The 18,134-nt window shown below is 45.6% G+C and overlaps 1 protein-coding gene across 7 annotated transcripts in view; it reads right to left on the bottom strand.

The window, feature by feature from the left end:
- The window catches only part of NTM (neurotrimin), a 966,287-nt gene that overhangs the window by 188,295 nt on the left and 759,858 nt on the right, over positions 1-18,134 (bottom strand). For all 7 annotated transcript variants that reach the window (XR_013404437.1, XM_015116137.3, XM_015116141.3 and 4 more), the window contains exon 3: positions 5,707-5,939. Coding sequence is in view for 6 of the 7 variants with exons in the window: in XM_015116137.3 (XP_014971623.1) it covers positions 5,707-5,939 (233 nt within the window). In the remaining variant the exon portion in view is untranslated. The remainder of the gene's footprint in view (positions 1-5,706; positions 5,940-18,134) is intronic.

The following is an 18,134-nucleotide window of genomic DNA, read 5'->3' as shown; positions in this document are numbered from 1 at the left end:
GGATTAGGTCACATTATTTCCTTTGATATTTAGTGTTTCAAATTTCCTTCAGTTCAGATTCAGAGTGCGGAGGGGTCTCTGGGGTGTATGTATCTAGAAATTAAAAGTTATTATTCCTGTTCTCTGAATCATCATAACGAGCTTTGCTTGACAAGGTCAACTAATTATTCAGGATTGGAAAGAAACAAGGTTGTATGTATCAGGTGGGTAAGAGAGAGAGTCAGAAACAGGGAGACAATCAAAGGTAAATGAGGGGCTGATGTGGCCATACATCCATTATTTGCAAGTCGCTGCCTGGGCTGGATATCTCCCTAGTCTAGTCCCCTCCTTTCTGGAATTACATTAACACACGAAGTGAACAGAATGTCCTGGCTTCTTTCCCTCATTCCTGCCCTATTCCATAGACATTTGTGTTTCCCTTCTTTACCTGAGCTTTGGAGCTGTTCAACTCCAAAGGCAGGTAATTAACTATCAAACAATAGCAGGGATTTTCAGATTAATTCTGCCCAGCAAGAAATAGGAAAACTCATTTTACCAAACAAAAGGGAGGGGCTGATTAGATACTCCAGTGACAAAAGAGAAACCTAGGTAGGGCCTGGAAAACCAATAAAGAGGCTAAAAGCTTTAAAAAATTTTTTATTACACTAATATCCCTGTTTTTATAAGCACTGTATTCTACTGTTCTCTGTCATGCAAATGTGTCTCTGAGTGAGAGTGAAGTCCCGCAGGTGCACCGTCAAAACTGAGAAGTCCGTTTTCCATGCTTGGATAGGGAGGACCTTTCTTAACACTCTGCGCACAACCATGGCACACTTTTGCTCTACCACCATCCACAGATGGGGCCTTTGAGACGTCTTCTCAAGCTGTCCTTAATTAGGCAAACAATTCATTCCCACTGAGTGTTTTATCCACTCTGTGTTTTCCAAGATGTAGCCTTGTCCAAGGGAACAATGGAGACAGCAGTATGGCTTTTTCAGATGTACAGGGTGCTTGGTTTGGTAGCAGGAGTACGAGGGTGAGAGGAATAAAATATTCAGCTAGACTCCAGAGAGAATCACTTGTTAATTACATTTATTAAGCAGAAAACCCTAAGATCAAAGAGATGGAAATCATTAGACCTAAATGTTAATAAATTTTAGATGAATCTCTCCAACTCTGGACAAAAAGATTATGTTCTGGACATGCAAATCCACTGGTGGTATTTCTTACATTTCACATTTGAAGGGAGTATTCAAGGCATCTCAAAGTCAAGAAGTCCAGGTATCTGAACTCATTCCCCTCTGCTGATAAATCAGTTTTGCCATGTGATCTTTAGACATGTTAGTATTCATCTCCTGAGCTCACAGGTAGAAATCTCAGGGTCCTGGTGGAGTCATCACCCCCATGCTCACACTTAACCAACCCTTGAACTCCGCCTACTCTCCTACAGGTACATCCTTGGACTCCAGACTCTTCTCTGTCTAAGCTAACCTAGGAACTCCATTACTCCACCTTTTTAAACAATTGAAGCTAACCTGGGAGCTCCATTACTCCATCTTTTTCAACAATTCTCTCTTGTTTTTAAAGGAGCATCATCTTTTTAAAAATTTCCATCCTCTTTCAAAAATTTCACTCTCCTTTCTACAATATACCTAGCCCGTCAAGCCGTGGAAAGCCATTCTAGTTTTAACACCTGCTGATCCATAATGGTAACCCTTTATAGCACCACCCAATAGAGCTTTTTACAATGGAAGTTCACATAAATGTTCTCTCTCTGCACTGTTCAACACAGGAGTGCAGTAGTTTGGGGGTTTGTTCCTGTAGATCTCATGTTGAAAGCTGATTCCAAAATTGGAGGTGGGGGCCTAATGGGAGAGGTCTGGCCATGGGGATGGAGTATAAATAGATAAATGCAGGTTAGTGGGGCAAGTGAGTTATTGCTTTATAAGCTTCCTCGAAAGCTGGTGGTAAAAAGGAGCCTGGCACCGTCCCTGCTCTCTGGCTTCTTCTCTCACCGTGTCTCTCACCGTGCTATTTCTGCACATACTGGGTCCGTGCTATTTCTGCACATACTGGGTCCCCTTCACCGCATGCCACGAATAGAAGCAGTCTGAGGCCCTCTCCAGATGCAAATGCTGGTGCCAAGCTTTTTGTACAGGCTGCACAATCATGAGCCAAATAAACCTCTTTTGTGTGTGTGTGTGTGTGTGTGTGTGTGAATTACCAGCCTCAGGCATTCCTTTATAGTAAAGCAAAATGAACTAACACAAGGGAACAGCAGTCCTGCTTGACTATGTAAGCACTTCAGTGTGGCTAGTGTGACTGAAGAAGTAAATTTTAAATGTTATCTGGTTGTAGCTAATTTAAATTTAATTTTAAATAGCCACCCTGGCAAGTAGCTACTTAGGTCAGTTCTCTTGTCTCCCCCTTTCTGCTGCCTTCCCCTCCATCTCCCTCCCACACTGGTTCCAGGGTCACCCTCCTCCCCAAGGATGGGCTTTGCTCCTAGCTGGCCCCAGAGACTTGCCCCATGTGGCCGCCTTGGCATGACTGTCTGCAAGAACTAACCATATTGGATCAGGACCACAGGGGAAGAAAATCCAGTACAGAGAACTAGGGGGTAGATGGGATATTTGACAGTAAGAGGAAAGACATACCCCAGACCTGAAGCAGCTTGCGCAATGCTGTGAGATGCCATTACCTTCCTTCTGTGTGGGTTTATTTAGATATGAAGCTGACTTCATATACATAAATACACATACTCACAGGCAGAATATCAATTTAGTTCCTTTTTGTTGTTGCTGTTTTTATTTCTTTTTTTAAATGATCATAATACCATTTTGAAAACCTAATATGCCCAACTTTTATTCCAGAAGCATTGCGCTCAGGGCTGAATAGCAACTTCAAATCCAGATAGTCAGCTTCTGCCGGAGGAATTAGGGTTTATGTTCAGTATAATAAACGATCCAAAGATAAATATATTTCTTTCCTTTTCTTTTCTTTTTTCTTTTTTTTTTTTTTTTTTGTAATCCAGGATGGTGGTACATCCTCTTTCCAATACAGAAACACAAGAGTCTGGCTCTATTTAGTTTGTCTGATTGCTTTGAAGAGGGGGTCAGTTCGGCTCTGAAAAAACTATGGTCCTCTATTCATTAAAGTGTCGATAATACTCAGTCCAGGCATATCGACGGCGGATTAGCTTGGGTTGAGTCTGTGTACAAGACCAATGCCTTTTTTAACCCAGCTTGTTTCCAGATCAATACACCCATCAGCATTTGAAAATTAGCCCAAGATGAGATTCCAATACTTGAGGTGGTGTGTCATGCGAAGAGGGCACCCAGCCAAGTCACAGATGTAAACACCTAGCCGGGGATTAGACATTTTCCATTAGCCTGGACGTGAGTGAAGATTGATGTAGACTCCATCCTCTCACCCCCTCCCATCATCTCACCCCCACAAACACCCAGCCGTCTCTCTTGGAGCCCATATAAGATCGTCTGGCTCTAATTCTAGCCATTTGCTTGGATAAGCATTTATTAAATGTTCACTTTGTATAAGGCATTCTGGCAGGTGTTCAGGGCAGGGGTGTGGGGGTGTGCATGAGTGGGGGGACTGAACAAAGAAAATGACAAAAATATGATCCTGTTTTCAAGGAGGCATTAGCACTTTTCACAATTCCTTCCATTTTCCAGTTCCATAAGGCCCTGCTTCCTAAAGCAAATGTCTCTAATAGTTCCTAGTTCCCAGTCTCTCATTGTCAATGCTAGGCATTCTTTTCTCAACACTAAGTGTGCAGGGGTTGGGGCAGGACAGGAGAAGGGTTGAGCAATGGCTTCCAAGCACCACCTGGTAGAGTATGCAGATGGTGGCACTGGGGCATTCACCAGCCCTCCCCACAGAGTGGAGATTCTCGAGAATTTCTGGTCTCCCTATCCACAATAAAAAATGTATTTTATATTAAAAAATGTACACAAACTGTAACAAAAATCTCACATGGCAATACCTACTCCACTGTTTGTATTACACCCTGATACCTTCTATGCAATTCTATTTTCTTTAAAAATGCTGTTTGCATGCATCAGTTCAAAAAGTATTCATTTATAGAATCACTTTTTAAAGAGCCATTATAATTTCCTCTGGGTAAGAAAGAGTAAGCAAAATATAATAAAAACTCGGCAGGACCAAACTTGGGCCACAGCGTGAGGTATTCCCATGTCCCCTGGCATACGCTCTGCCCAGAGCCATGTCCAGTATCGCCTGGTTCTCGCGTGTCCTCCTCTCAGTCTTGCTCACCCTGCCTCACTCAACAGTGCTGATCACGACCCAAGTTCCGCCTTCCCCTACTGTCAAACAGCGGGCCTCCCCTTCCTTCTTCCAGCTCACTTCAGTTCTTCTTTCACAAGCCTCCTTCCTTCCTATTCTGTCTCTAACCAATCATCCCATAGCTCTTTACCCTTTTCTTGAACACACCGACAAGGGGACTGGAGGAAGGAGCCCCCAGGAGAGGAGTGTGTCGCCCTGGAGTTGCACGTCCCTGTGAAGGGGCCTTGGGATCAGCCTGGGAAACGGCCCCAGCACTGGATCTGGCATGCCACTGCTCAGGGACTACACTGCTGACATCACAAAATAAGATATCTGGCCCACTGTAAAAGAGGCTAAAAAAATATAAAAATTACAAGAGTCCTAAAAAAGAAGAAAAGAAAAGAAAACTCAACAGCTGAAATAGCCCTTGTATGTGCCAGGTCCTCTTCTAAGTGTTTTCTATGTCAGTACATGTACCATTCAATCCTCACATTGACCCCCTTTACAGAAAGAGAACCTGAGACACAGTAATCACTTAAGGTCTCACAGCCAGAAAGTGGCCAAGTGTGATGCCAGCTCTTGCTCACTAACTAGGAATCCTTCAACCAGGTTAAGTGGTGTCTGAATGCCCCAGGACTGGTTCTGCCTGGGAATGGAGGTGAGCTCCATTCCCAGGGTCTGAGAGAGTAGAACCAACACACATATTCTCTCTCTCTCTCTCTCTCTCTCTCTCTCTCACACACACACACACACACACACACACACACACACACACACACACACACACAAGGCCTCATGAGCCAGGAGCCAGGGGAGGAGAAGAAGGCCAGGAGAGTTGGGATGGAATCAAATCAGGGAGAATCAGACACCAGTATTACAGGGGAGAAATGGCATCTAAAACCCCTGGCTGGGAGATGAGAGGAGGTGCAAGGGAGCCGGAAACAAGCAGGTATTTGTGAAGGACGCAGCTGAAGGCAGTGCCTAGTGCATCCTGGTTGGCTCTGCTTCCTTTCAAGGCTGAAGGGGGGCATAGCATACTTGTACTTTCAAAAGCGCATTAAAAGTCTGGTTTTAAACACAACACAATCTTGGAATTGCATGAAATTAAAAAAAAAAACAAACAACCCACTAAAACTTAGGGGAGAAAAAAGTCAAGAAAAGCAATAATTAAAAGATAATTTCCTGAGAAAATATATTATTGGAACAAAAATTTAAAAAAAAAAAAACCATTCCTAGTTCAACTCAATGAAAATGACTGGAAAATTTTAGCTTCTAACTGCAAAATGACAACCGGAAATGTGCCCTGGACCCTAGATGCACAGAACAAGGAGAACTCATCTCTGCTGGGGATCAGAGAAAAAACTCTTACCTGAAGGCCCTCCAGGCTGGCCAGCCAGATCTCCCCGCCAAGCCCCGCCGACCTACCTTGCACAATGAGGTGGACCCTAGAGGTCTTTGGGTGGTTGTCTGTCTGCACTGAGCAGGTGTACGGGCCCTCGTCATACACATCCACGTTCTGGATCTCGATGCTGTACTGCGTTTGGGTGTTGCTCAGGAGGACCACGCGCGGATCCAGGCACCACTTGTCATTCCCAGCATAGAGGATGGTGCTGCGGTTCAGCCAGGCCACCCGGGTGACCCGGTTGTCAATAGTGCACCTGAAGGGAAGACCAGACAGGTACGTCAAGGGACTGAGAGATGACAGCAGCCATCACAGGTGGGTCCTCGTGGCAAGGCTAGAATATCTTGTCTTTCTCCCTTCCCCCAACACATACATTTCCTTTGATTTGTCAGGGGTGGACTTTTCTGGAACACAGCAAAGGCCTTATGGGGTTATAGCCTCAGAATGCTGCTCAGTGCTTCTCAAACCACTTGAGCACAGAACCACTTCAAATACGATCTCAGTTATAGCCTAGAGGTATCTTGCATGCCCAGGATGGCTGAATACTTCGAATACTACCAGTTCTCCCTTTGCTCAAGGATTTGGGTGATGATAATCCTTCACATTTACGTCTAGGTGTTTAGGGTGCACTACAGCATTCAATACTTATGATAACCCTATGAAGAATATTTTATTGGAAAAAGCCTAGAAGAGCAGAGAAACTAAACTGAACTAGTTGTCCAAGTCACACAATAAATGTGTGTTAGACCAGAGACCCAGCTTTTAACGACTAAACATCATTCCTCTCATCTCAGAATAGCAAATTCCCACAGAAGGCTTCTGCAGTCAAAACTAAATACAGACCACCACTATCGCTATTCATCTTCATTATACCCAGGGGCAGAAATGTTCGGTTACTGCTAGACTAAAGCCACTTTCCAAAATCTCAAAACTGTCTGCACATATAAAAATAGATTTTCTTTCTTTTATTTTTGCATCTGGAGTCCTCGAATTGTGGAAGCTCCCTTCTCTTTTCTACACTTTTAAATTTCCCAGCAACTCTCGCCAAGTCCTCATCATGTCTTTCTGTCTGTATTCATTTCCCTCTCTTACTACAGCAAGTCTGTTCCATGGCCTTAGGCTACATTTACAAACACAGTGTCCTGATCCTGACTATAATGCTGGAAATAACAATGCAGCATAGGGTGTATAATGATGCCTCAAATGTATACCTTATTTTGCAGTGTACAAAGCACTTTTACAGCTCAACGTCTCCTTTGATTTTTTGCAACAAATTTCTGAGGTTGACACTGTTACCCATTCTCTGCTTTAAAGATCATGACTCTAGGGTTCTGAATAGCTTGATGACTTGTCCAAGGAACGAGGCTAAAAGTATAGAAGTCAGACCTCTCAGCCAAGTCCTCTAATTCCTGGTCCTGTGTGAGACTCATAAGGTGCAAAGGTGAATTTTTCATTGGGGATAGGTGATGGCTTCTATTGGATTCTCAAAATGGTTTGTGACCATAAAAACTCTAACAACTGCTATTGTACACACCTGCTTCTTCAGGAGACCCCTGTCCCCATGAGAAATCCTGTACTGTGCATCCTTTCTGCTTTGCTTATGTAAATGTCTCAACATTATGGAAGGATCACTTAGGTGTAGATGGATAGTTTGCTGAGAGCTCTTGTGGGAAATACTGCCCAAAAAGAAACACCTTGGCATAGGTGCTCGACAAGGTTTTTGCAGCTTATTGCATTTTCTGGCAATGCAGATGAGATGCGGGCTCTCGCTGGCACCATTCTGATACAGCTTGGAAATGAGTGAAGGCCTACCTTGGAGAAGGTCAGGGACTATCTCTCAAAGTGCACATGGACTACTTATATTAGAATCACAGGAGAGGTTTATTAGAGATTCTTAGTCTCACCCTCATTCTACTGATTCAGAAAATCTGGGAATTTATAACAACATCTCAGTTGGGTCATACACACACTAATGTTTCAAAACCACTAATACGGAGCAGTGTGTCTAGGACAACTTACACCATTTGTGGGGCCCAGTGCAAAATAACACAGGGTATTTTGTTCAAGCATGAATAAGGATTTCAAGGTGGTGATAACAGATTTCTATGGAAATAAACAAAGTTGTGAAGCCAGGTCCGCATGTTTCTCAAGCTTTACTGTGCACATGAGGCCCCCTGGGGATTTTGCTGAAGTGCAGATGCTGATCCAGCAGGTCTGAGGTAGGGTCTGGGAATCTGCACTTTTAGTAAGCTCCCAGGTGACGCCAGTGCTGATGGCCCCTGGTCATTTGGTCATTCCTTAAGTCACATCTAGAAGTTCATATCTAGACATGAGCTTTATGCACATTAGGGTTTGAGAAGCACTGAGCTAGCACCACACGACACAAAAGTGTGGCTAGCAAACCAGCAATATCGGCATCATTTGGGTGGGAGCTCGTCCGAAATGCAGAATCTCAGGCCTCCTCTCAGAGATAACAAATATGAATCTGCATTTTAATAAGATGTCCAGGTAACTTGAACGCACATGAAGTTTGAACTGGTCAAGAGTATGCTCCAAGCCTTTCTTGTGGCTTTGATGAGAATATCCAGAATGGACTCTGAGGGTGAACAAGAAGGAGAAAAGTACAGTCAATGGAGGGTGCACCTGATGTTGTACCTTCCTTCCCTTATGCTCCTTGCAGACCCCATGACTATCATCTGGTACTGCCTTGTCTGAAACATGAATTTGGAACGGCATAGGTTTGAAATCTCTCAAGAACAAAAACACACTTTGCAGCTTGCTTTGCTAGTAATGTATCTAGGATAGCTTATATTAATAACCTGAAGGGTGACCACTGCTCTGACCTTCACTTGGGTCCAAGCACGAAACTGGATGAATTCACATTCACGGTCGATGTTAATTGACTACATGAGCCCATTATACGCACTATTTTATCATCTCACAAACTTGGTTGGGTTCACTTATTGCCAGTTTACAGACAAAATTAGCTGAGGCTAAGAAACATTAGCCATATTGACTGAAACCATGCTGATATTAAACTGCAGAACCAGGATTCATGCCAGTTTTTGTTTTGTTTTGTTTTCCAAATTTAGTGTTCTTATAGGGCCTCCCAAAAGAACACCCGAATCAGTTCTTCTCAAATTCACCGTGCATCAGTATCGCCTGAAAGATCTGATTAAAAAGAGATTCCTGGGACCTTACTCCATGGGTTTCTGATTCAGTAGGCCCAGGCAGGGCCTGGGAGGCTGCATTTCTGACAAAATTCCAAGTGCTGCTGACGCTGGTCCGAAGAGCTCGCTGAGAACCTGTAACTTAGATGTGTGTGTCCTGGCAAAATGCGAGTTGCAGAGTGAACAGGCACTAGGAAAGCACCCTGGTATGAAACAGTTTTCCAACACTGTACAGGATAGAACTTTCCCGTATGTTCTGGGGAACCAGAAGCAAAGTCCTTTTTTTTCCTCCCCAGGAGCTGAAATCTGACAAGTACCAGGTGAGTGGAAACAGTGCAGGAAACGCTGACTGACAAACACTAAACCGCTTGAATAATTATTTTCGATGCCCACAACGGGGATCTCACAACCTCCCAATGAATACAAGAGGACTGTCCTGGGCTTCCTTGTGAGCATCTAATTATTGAAAATGGACAGAAATGGAAGGCGTCCCCCAACACTGCACCGCACTACAGGGGCGGAGAGGTTCCTCTGCAGATGCACCACCGCTCAGAACGCAGCCAATTTCCAGCATGGTTTTGCGGCCACTGTGATAGACTACTCTGAGAAGTTGGCACAGTTCCAGCTGCGGTTCTGAGCACATCCAAGGTCATGTTTAGATGTCCAAACTGTCACTGCTGGGTATCAGTCTTGCTGAATCCCCACGGAACGAATGCCGGCTTCTGCAGAGATGGATCACAAAGGTACCTCGGCGGCCAACTCTGTCGCCATCTCACACCTGCCCCCATCTATCTGTCTCATTTATCCAGTCTCCTCAACAATGCAGAGGACACATTGCTCCTAGGTTAAAAAAAGAAAAGTGAAAATGAGCCTAATTGCTCTCTCAGCCACAGAGAAGGCGCTGGAGGTGGGAAATTCAGACAACAAGTTCTCTCTCTTCAGAGACAGCCCTCGACATAGTCCTTCTACAAAACTGCTCCTGAAACATGCTACAATATCTCACCTCTCTCAGGATGGTGGTTAACTTTGGTGATTAAGTCAGAGTGAGTAAGGTTTCAAACTCCACTGTCCCTGACTCATCCAGGTGAGCTGAGCTGGAGATGGCCGCTCATCAGATATTGAGGAATAGTCACAAGTCAATGCAATGTAGGCCAACAAGAGGTGGGAGATGGGTGATCAAAAGGGTGGGATGTTCTCAGACCAGACCTGCAAAGCCTCTCCCCTTTTGTCCACAGCCTCCAGATATACCGCCCTCCCACTGCTGGCATCCTCTCTGCCCATCCTGTCACGTATACGAAGAATAGAGGAACAAGCTTTGTGCCCCTGGGGATTCTGGACTGGGCCCTGCAACTCCAGCTCCCTTCTGTCCTCCAGCTTCAATGTTGCCCTCCAGTTGCCCCACCCTGCAGCCGTCTGGCAGTGGTCATTAGCCTTCTGTGTCTCTGTGAATGGTTTTCCCATCAGCACCCCTCCTGCGGCCCTCCCCTCCTGGGTGTGGCCCCCGTGGACAGCCCATGGCCTCGCATACTCAGCATCCTGGAAGAATCCAGACAAAGAGAAATAAAGGCTGGAAAGGGCATTTGTTTTCCATTTCAGTGCTAAGCCTCAGTCCCCTTCTTAGTCTGTGTGTGTCTGTCTACACCATGTTCCTTTTTGGATAAGTGTCTTTTTCTAGAGAATAGGCCTGTACTATTTGAGCAGGGATTACTGAGAGTGCCTCACCTGTGTCAATATTCAGGATGTATTTGGCCAAAAGAGGATCCAGCCACATGCGCACATGCTCACCCGTGCATGGAACTCAGAGTATGGAGAAAGAACACTGCCATACCTGTAATTTTCTGCAGCTGCACCTATTGTTCCAATGCTCTAAAAATGCAACTCTCTGTGTCCTGAATGTCTTTCTGATGAATAGTTGTTTTATTACATATGCTGCATTTCTACATAGAGGAAAAGCAAAAATAAATGATTAAGCAAGCCCAAGATGTGCACTGCAGAAATAGAACCATAAAAGTATGGACTCAGGTCCTGAAGCTACTTTTGGATTTAGGATGAGAGAAGAGACAGAGAGAGATGGGGGTGGGGAAGACAGAGAGAGAGAGAGAGAGAGACAGAGAGAGACAGAGAGAGACAGAGAGAGAGAGACAGAGAACCTGGAAATTGTAAGAAAAAAAAAGCGAGAGTGTCTGCTTGGAAACTTCTAAAGATGAGCAAAGAGAGTGTTGAAATAAGGAGAAAGATTATTGAAGAAAGAGAGAAAAATCCAGGCTTGGCCTTTCTTAAACACACCTGCCTGAAGATCTGAGGGCAATAATGGATCCAGACAGTGTGCGGTCCAACCGTTCCTTCTATCAAATGGCCCTTTAACTGCGTCTGAAAGGCAGCACATCTCAAGCAATGCTTGAAAACACAGCAAAATAAGTGCTTCCGCCCTTCGCAGCACCTGGTCACAATTGCCTCTTATCTCACAGAAACGCTCCAGCTGCCCCTAAGTTTGGTTCCTCTGAGCATTCTGCGTGTGCCCCGCCCCTCCCCTCAAGCATAACAGGGGAACATCACGACGCAAATGGCTCAGCAATACCCACACATGCTGCCATGGGGTTGGCGTGTGCATCTTCCACATCTGCTCTTGCGAGAAAGTGTTCTCTGGGGGAAACCAAGAAATTAACAAAACAGGATACTTCACCATGAATGCACTGAACATTCGGATATCAGCACCTTACTCCTTTATTGTAAGAGAAAGCTTCACTAGTGAGGCTGCTAATTTTGACCCTACTGAATTTCTTTTAGACTGTAAACTTGTGTGCAAGTTTACAAAATTGATTTGGGTCATAGGGAGACAAAAATACTAGACTTAGACTCACATTGCACACTGTTCTCACATCTCCCAACGATTACCATTTTTGCATTACACAAGAAAACGGAGGTATGCCATGGAATCTTTCCTAGCTATGAAAATAAGAGGACTAATCATGCCTAGGAAGAAGCAGACAGCACACTTACGACACAGGTGAAAGGATTAGGAGGAGGAAAAATGAAACAAAACCAAAAGCAGTGGCACACACTGCACTATGAGTCCCACACCACTAGTAGGTAGTTGTAGTCAGAGAGAGGCTCAGGGAGAGTGAAGAGAATAGGGTCTGAATTCTGACTGTTACATGGAACGTCCCAGCTCTGTTTCTGACGCCCCTCAGGCCTCAGAGAGCTTATCTCACTCCACTCGGTTTCATCTAAATCACCTGCAGTAGAAATAACCTCTCTTCTTGCACGGGGTTAATGAGAAGATTAAATGGAAACATGCGTGTAAATACATTCTTTTGTTTATTGTAAAAATTCATCAGACAAATCTATTGTGCTATTACATGTTCTGCTTTCTCATCTTAGGGATGTAACATTGCTGACTTGATTGATTTTAAGTTCTTGAAAAGCAAGGATCATGTCTTATTTTCACTTGTGTCTCTACAGAACATTGTGCAGAGAACAAAGTAAGCACACAATAAATATCTGTCCACTGATTAATTATTTGATTAAAATCTCCCATCTTTCACAAACTCCCGAGAGATAAAAGACCATGAGGCCTGCATCCAATAAAGGCCCAGGTTGTGAGTATAATTACTCTGCATGTCCCCGCCAACCTGCACCCACAAATGCAAATGCACACATCTCCCCCAGTGCCTGGTCATTATGTGTGATAACGTGCAAGGAGGCAGTCCCCCTCCACTTCTGTAATGTCTCAGGGATAAATCAAGAAGCCTTTGCTCTGTGGACCTCCAGAAAGATTCTCCATAAGCACATCTACCTTCTGTCCTTCCCGTCCCTGTCAAATACAGTAGCATCCTCTCAAAACAAACTCTGTTGAGTTTAGTGGGCCACGACTTTTCCGAAATGAATGGCACAACACTTTGATTTGTACCCAAGACAAAGGCCCCATACTAATTTAAATGCTGAAACAAGAATGGGCTTGCTCAATAGGTCATGTCTTATTTGTAAGTCATTACTTCCACAAGCCATTTTTTGATTCAATAACTGTTACACACATGTAGTCAAGAACTCTAAATTCTACACTCTAGCAAAAGGTAATCTGGGCAATGTGGGGCATCTTCATCATCTCATGGAACCACAAACAACAGAGCCTTTTGCCCCTAGGTGACCAAAGTTAGGTAACCTGGAAGTTTTTCTTTCCTTTTCTTTCCCTAGCATATTCAAAATAGTCCAAACACACATGAGCGTCTCTGGAATCCTGTCATGGAGACCAACCTTTCATAAAGGAAAGAGCCCAGAAGTGCCAAGAGAAAGTTCAGTGGGAATTCACGCTGAACTCCATCTGCCATTGGAGCTTGGGCTTCAGTCAGTGATCCCTACAAAGTTCCACCTCACTTTCTGTGATGATTAATTCTCTGTGTCAATTTGACTGAACTATGGGATGCCGGACAGCTGGTAGCACGTTATTTCTGGGTGTGTCTGTGAGGGTGTTTCTAGAAGAGATGATCAGCAGACTTCGTAAAGAAGAGCCACCCTCCCCAGTGTGGGTGGGCACCATCTAATCCACTGAGGGTCTGCATAGAACGAAAGAGTGGAGGAAGGGCATGTCACTCTTCCAGCTTGAGCTGGGACATTCCTCTCCTGTCCTTGGACATTGGCTCCCTTGTCTCAGGCCTTTGGACTGGGACTGAAACTTACACTACAGACATGAGCCAATTCTTATAAGTCTCTCGACAGATTAGAATAGATGATAGATAGATAGATAGATAGACAGATAGATAGATAGACAGACAGACAGACAGACAGATAGACAGATCCTCTTGAAAAGGAAAACCCAAGCTAATACACGCTCCCACCCCACACGGTTTCAAACATGACATTCAGTAGGTTCATCAGAACACTTTTCACTGTTTCCTGTATATTCTGTTCACATTGGGAATTCTGTGACTTCCTGCTTTATTTGGAATGATTGTTTGTTAGACAAATTCCTACGCCACACCAAGGTCAAGTTTAAATATTAATTCATATATCGACAAGCTTTTCTCTGCAAAATTTTGCTGTTCCCCATGAGTGTTTTCCAGACATACTTTATCTTGGTGTGTACTGGAAGCATTATGTCCATGCTTTATCTTTTTGTCACATGTGGAGCTCTGGGAAGTCAGGAAGTAGATACAATTTTTTTCTCTACTCCAAGAACCCTCACACATGACTTTTGGTTGCTTTCAGGGCAATCTGGATCTTGGTGAGTGTTAAGGTGGCTGCCGAGGTTGGAAAGAGCTTGGTTAACAGCAAGGAGGAGTAAGGTACGGCATGTCCAGCACTAGGAGGAGCATGAGCAAAGCACAAAGGAGCGGGGAAAATACTGGCAAGTTTGTGGAAGGATGAAAATGGGGAGCATATGGAATAGAAGGCACGGGTAGAAGAGAAAAGTTAGCAGGGACGAAGCCAGCAAGCTAGCACGCTGCTCTCTGTGTGGCCGCACATCCACCACCCAGTGCAGGCTGACCAGCACGGATCATGTGGACAGGCTCCCTGCCCTCTGGCCTCCTGTTGTTCTGCCACTGGAAAGAAGTGGCAGGAGATGGGGTTGGGGAGGAAGGAGGGTCTATCCACTGGCTGTCTATATCCCTCCATCAAAGATCACCGCCCCTGGCTAGTGACCCTCTCCACACAGCCCTCTCTCTGGTGGGAGCCATGACCTCGTCCCCTTATCCCTTCAGGCCTGAAAGTGTTAACAGTGCCTTCCTGTTCATAGTCCCAGGGACCTGACTGTCCCTTATAGTTTTCCTACACCTTGGCTACACCTTCCTAAATATCCACTGTATTACACTCTGCTCAATTATGCAATCTGAGGATGCCATGTTTTCCCTGTTGGACCCCTGACTATTACAGGTACGTTGTGCAACACGCCCTCTTGTAAAAGAGTTTGCACTTTATTCTGAAGACAAAGAGCAGACAGGGAACCAAAGCGAAGAACTCTGCAAAGTCCAGCTCGAAGAATCATGGATGATTATAAATGGTAGCACACTGGAGCTTGTCTCTTTCTCCTCCGGGGGACAGCCCTCCTTGGCAGGGAAGGAGCTGGGAAGAAGAAACAGGATTCCCTGAAACAAATCCATCTGCAGGCTCTCCTCCATCTCTGCTTCATCTCCAGTCCTGCCCTCACTGGCTAGTGTGTGTCACCCCATACTATGGCACTCACTGGATGAAGAAATGGGGCTCCATTCAGTCCCTGGACAAGTTAGGCCAGCCTGGCAGTTGTCCAAATCAGACACTTTTTTTTTTTTGCAACTACACTGATTAAACTGATTGTTACACTGATTGTTGTCCAAACCAGACACTTTTTGAAATTATACTGATTAAACCAGGATGTATTCAGGCAAACTGGGAAGAACCATATAGATTAGCCACATGGAATCACACTAGAAAAGGGGCTGGAAATACCTTGTTCCTCCCATGCCTAAGGCCTGGTGCGAGTACGAAGGATGCACTGGCCTCTGGGGAAGTCAGCGTGTGCGTCACTCCTGGCTTCACCTCTGGGGCTAGTTCCACCTCCAATTCTTTGTCAAGACACACTTTAACCATCAAACCCCAGAACCCGACCTAGATCCTGCCTCTAGCACACTCCTATCACCCTAAAGTACCATCTGTACTTAGAACTTGAACATGACTTGAAAGGGGAAAAAAAATCACGGCTTAGGAGACCAAAACCATACCTCAGACCACATGCAGCTGCCATTTCCTTTCCAGTTAGTGTGTGTGAAGTCTGGCACCCATGTGTGTGAACTGGGCAGCATGCAGGCTGCCTGTCCACCTGGTCTTTGCCCCAGGGACTGTGTATGCATATGAGGTACATATGTGGCCATGTGTGGTGGGAGGGAGCAGCTGGAAAGAAGGAATCTGGTTCGCAACCAAAGAAGAGATCCAGAGAGTCTCTGCTACATCCAAACCCCACAGTTCACAGGAAGAAACGTCAAATACAGCTAGAACTCCAGAGGGACAAAGGGGACATCTGGGTTCGAGGTGGGCCTGGTCTGTTCTCTCACTAAGTGATTCTGGCTACACATCCTCTCACCTTTGGTGGTAACACGGTGCCCACACGACTGCCTGGGGCCTAGGTGAGAGCAAGACTGGCATCCTCCAAGGAGAGAGGCTACTGGCTTCTGAGCTCCGTTTCTACCATCTGCGGAGGTGAGACACAGTCGGGACAGGAGAGCAGGACCGCATGCAGATGCACACTCCAGGGGCTGCAGGCTCCTCCTCCGTCCCTGTCCTGCAGAACCCACAGAAGCCTCTCCTCTCTCTAGCGGCCTGGGAGGAGGCTGACAGGAAGGGGTCCCCAGAGTCCGGAAGGACAACACTCACTAAAACAAGAAAATGCGAGCAATTAAGTGCAGAAAAGGTAACTGGACCTCTCCAGATAGTTAGCCCAGGTGACGTGGCACCTTGGGGAGCAGGATGCATCCCCCAGAAGGATGAAAGCTCCCAGTGGGAGGACACTACCTTTGCTGGGCCTGTTGTCATTCCAGAGCCCTCCCTCCCCTCGATGGGGGCCTCACCATTTGCATAGTCACCTCACTGTCTCTCTCTCCCTGTGGAGGACAAAGCAGGAAGTCAGCCTTCAGCCCAGGCCCCTCAGCCCCTTCCGTCATTTCTGTGTGCTCCTGGGTTCTGGGTGCTTCTGCTTCTGACAGCCCAGCCTGAGACTCTGTTTGCACCCCCATCTCCACAGACAGCCACAAGTGCCTGGGGTTTGCGTCCCCCAGGGCGGCCCCTAGCAGTAGCCTGGGGGGGAGTTACAAAAGGGCTGGTCACCCTGGTGGGTCTCTGCCTAAAAACGAGCCTCCACTTGACTTCTTGCCCTGTCCTGCCTGTTTTCCCCCACACCTTCCACCTTTTCTCCTAGGCCCACTTCCCTAATAAGTCATGACCACACAAATCCTTATCCCAGAGTCTGCCTCTAGAGAATGGGAACAAAGGCAATCTTATGTGTAAATCTCACAAATGCTTTGTGATCAGAAGGAACTCTTCCGGAGAGGGAGTGTGAGATATTTGGGAGGCTGCAAGGAAAGGAAGGTGCTAGAAAGATGGAGGGTGGTCTGCAGTCAGGCACTGGGAGCAGGCAACAGCAGGTGAGCCCTGCCCCTGGGAGAGAGGACACGAGGCAGGGTAGATCCTGCAGCCAGAAGCCGGGAGTGGGGGTCCTTCTGGCCCTGGCCTAAGAGACCCTGGAGGGCCAAGAAAATTTCTGTCTCCTGGGACACTGACACAGAGGTGAGGGGACACAATGCAGCCAGGCTTAGGTACTAACAAGGGACATTCTGTGGGGGGTGGGGGAGGATTTGGGGAGTTCAGTGGGTGGCAGGGGCATGTGGACAGCAAACAAATAAAGGATATAATAACATAATAAAAATACAACCACTGTGGAAAACAGTGTGGAGATTCTTTAAAGAACTAAAAGTAGATCTACCATTCGATCCAGCAATCCCACTCCTGGGTATCTACCTGGAGGAAAACAAGTCATTATATAATATGAAAAAGATACTTGCACACACATGTTTATAGCAGCACGATTTGTAATTGCAAAAATATGGAACCAGCCCAAATGCTTGTCAACCAATGAATAAAGAAAATGTGATATACGCATATATACACACCATGGAATACTACTCAGCCATAAAAAGGAACAAAATAATGGCATTCGCAGCAACCTGGATGGAACTGGAGACTATTATTCTAAGTGAAGTAACTCGGGAATGAAAAACCAAACGTTGTATGTTCTCCAACTCATATATGGGAGCTAAGCTATGAGGACTCAAAGGCATAAGAATGATACATTGGATTTTGGGGCCTCAGGGAAAAAGGTCAGGGGTGGCAAGGGATAAAAGACTACACCTTGGGTACACTGTACACTGCTCGAGTGAAGGGTGTACCAAAAGCCAAGAAATCACCACTGAAGAACTTATTCATGTAACCAAATGCCACCTGTTCCCCACTAACTTATTGAAATAAAAAAAAAAAATTAAAGGCAACAAACCAAACAGAAGATAAGCTGAATAAATGGAAAAGAGATGAGAAGGTATTCTCCCCAGGAAGAAAAGGCATCTAAAGATATGGGTGTGGGACAGGCACGGTGGCTCATGCCTGTAATCGCAACGTTTTGAGAGGCTAGGATGGGAGGATGGCTTGAGCCTAGGAGTTCATGACCAGCCAGGGCAACATGGTGAGACCCTGTTTACAACAAAAGAAAAAAAAAATAGCTGGGCATGGTGGCCTGTGCCTATAGTCCCACCTACAGAGTG

The sequence above is a fragment of the Macaca mulatta genome, chromosome 14 (genome assembly GCF_049350105.2).
Source record: "Macaca mulatta isolate MMU2019108-1 chromosome 14, T2T-MMU8v2.0, whole genome shotgun sequence".
Taxonomy (NCBI): Eukaryota; Metazoa; Chordata; class Mammalia; order Primates; family Cercopithecidae; genus Macaca; species Macaca mulatta.
Note: the sequence above shows the minus strand (reverse complement) of the source record. Positions and strands in the feature narration are given on the sequence as shown.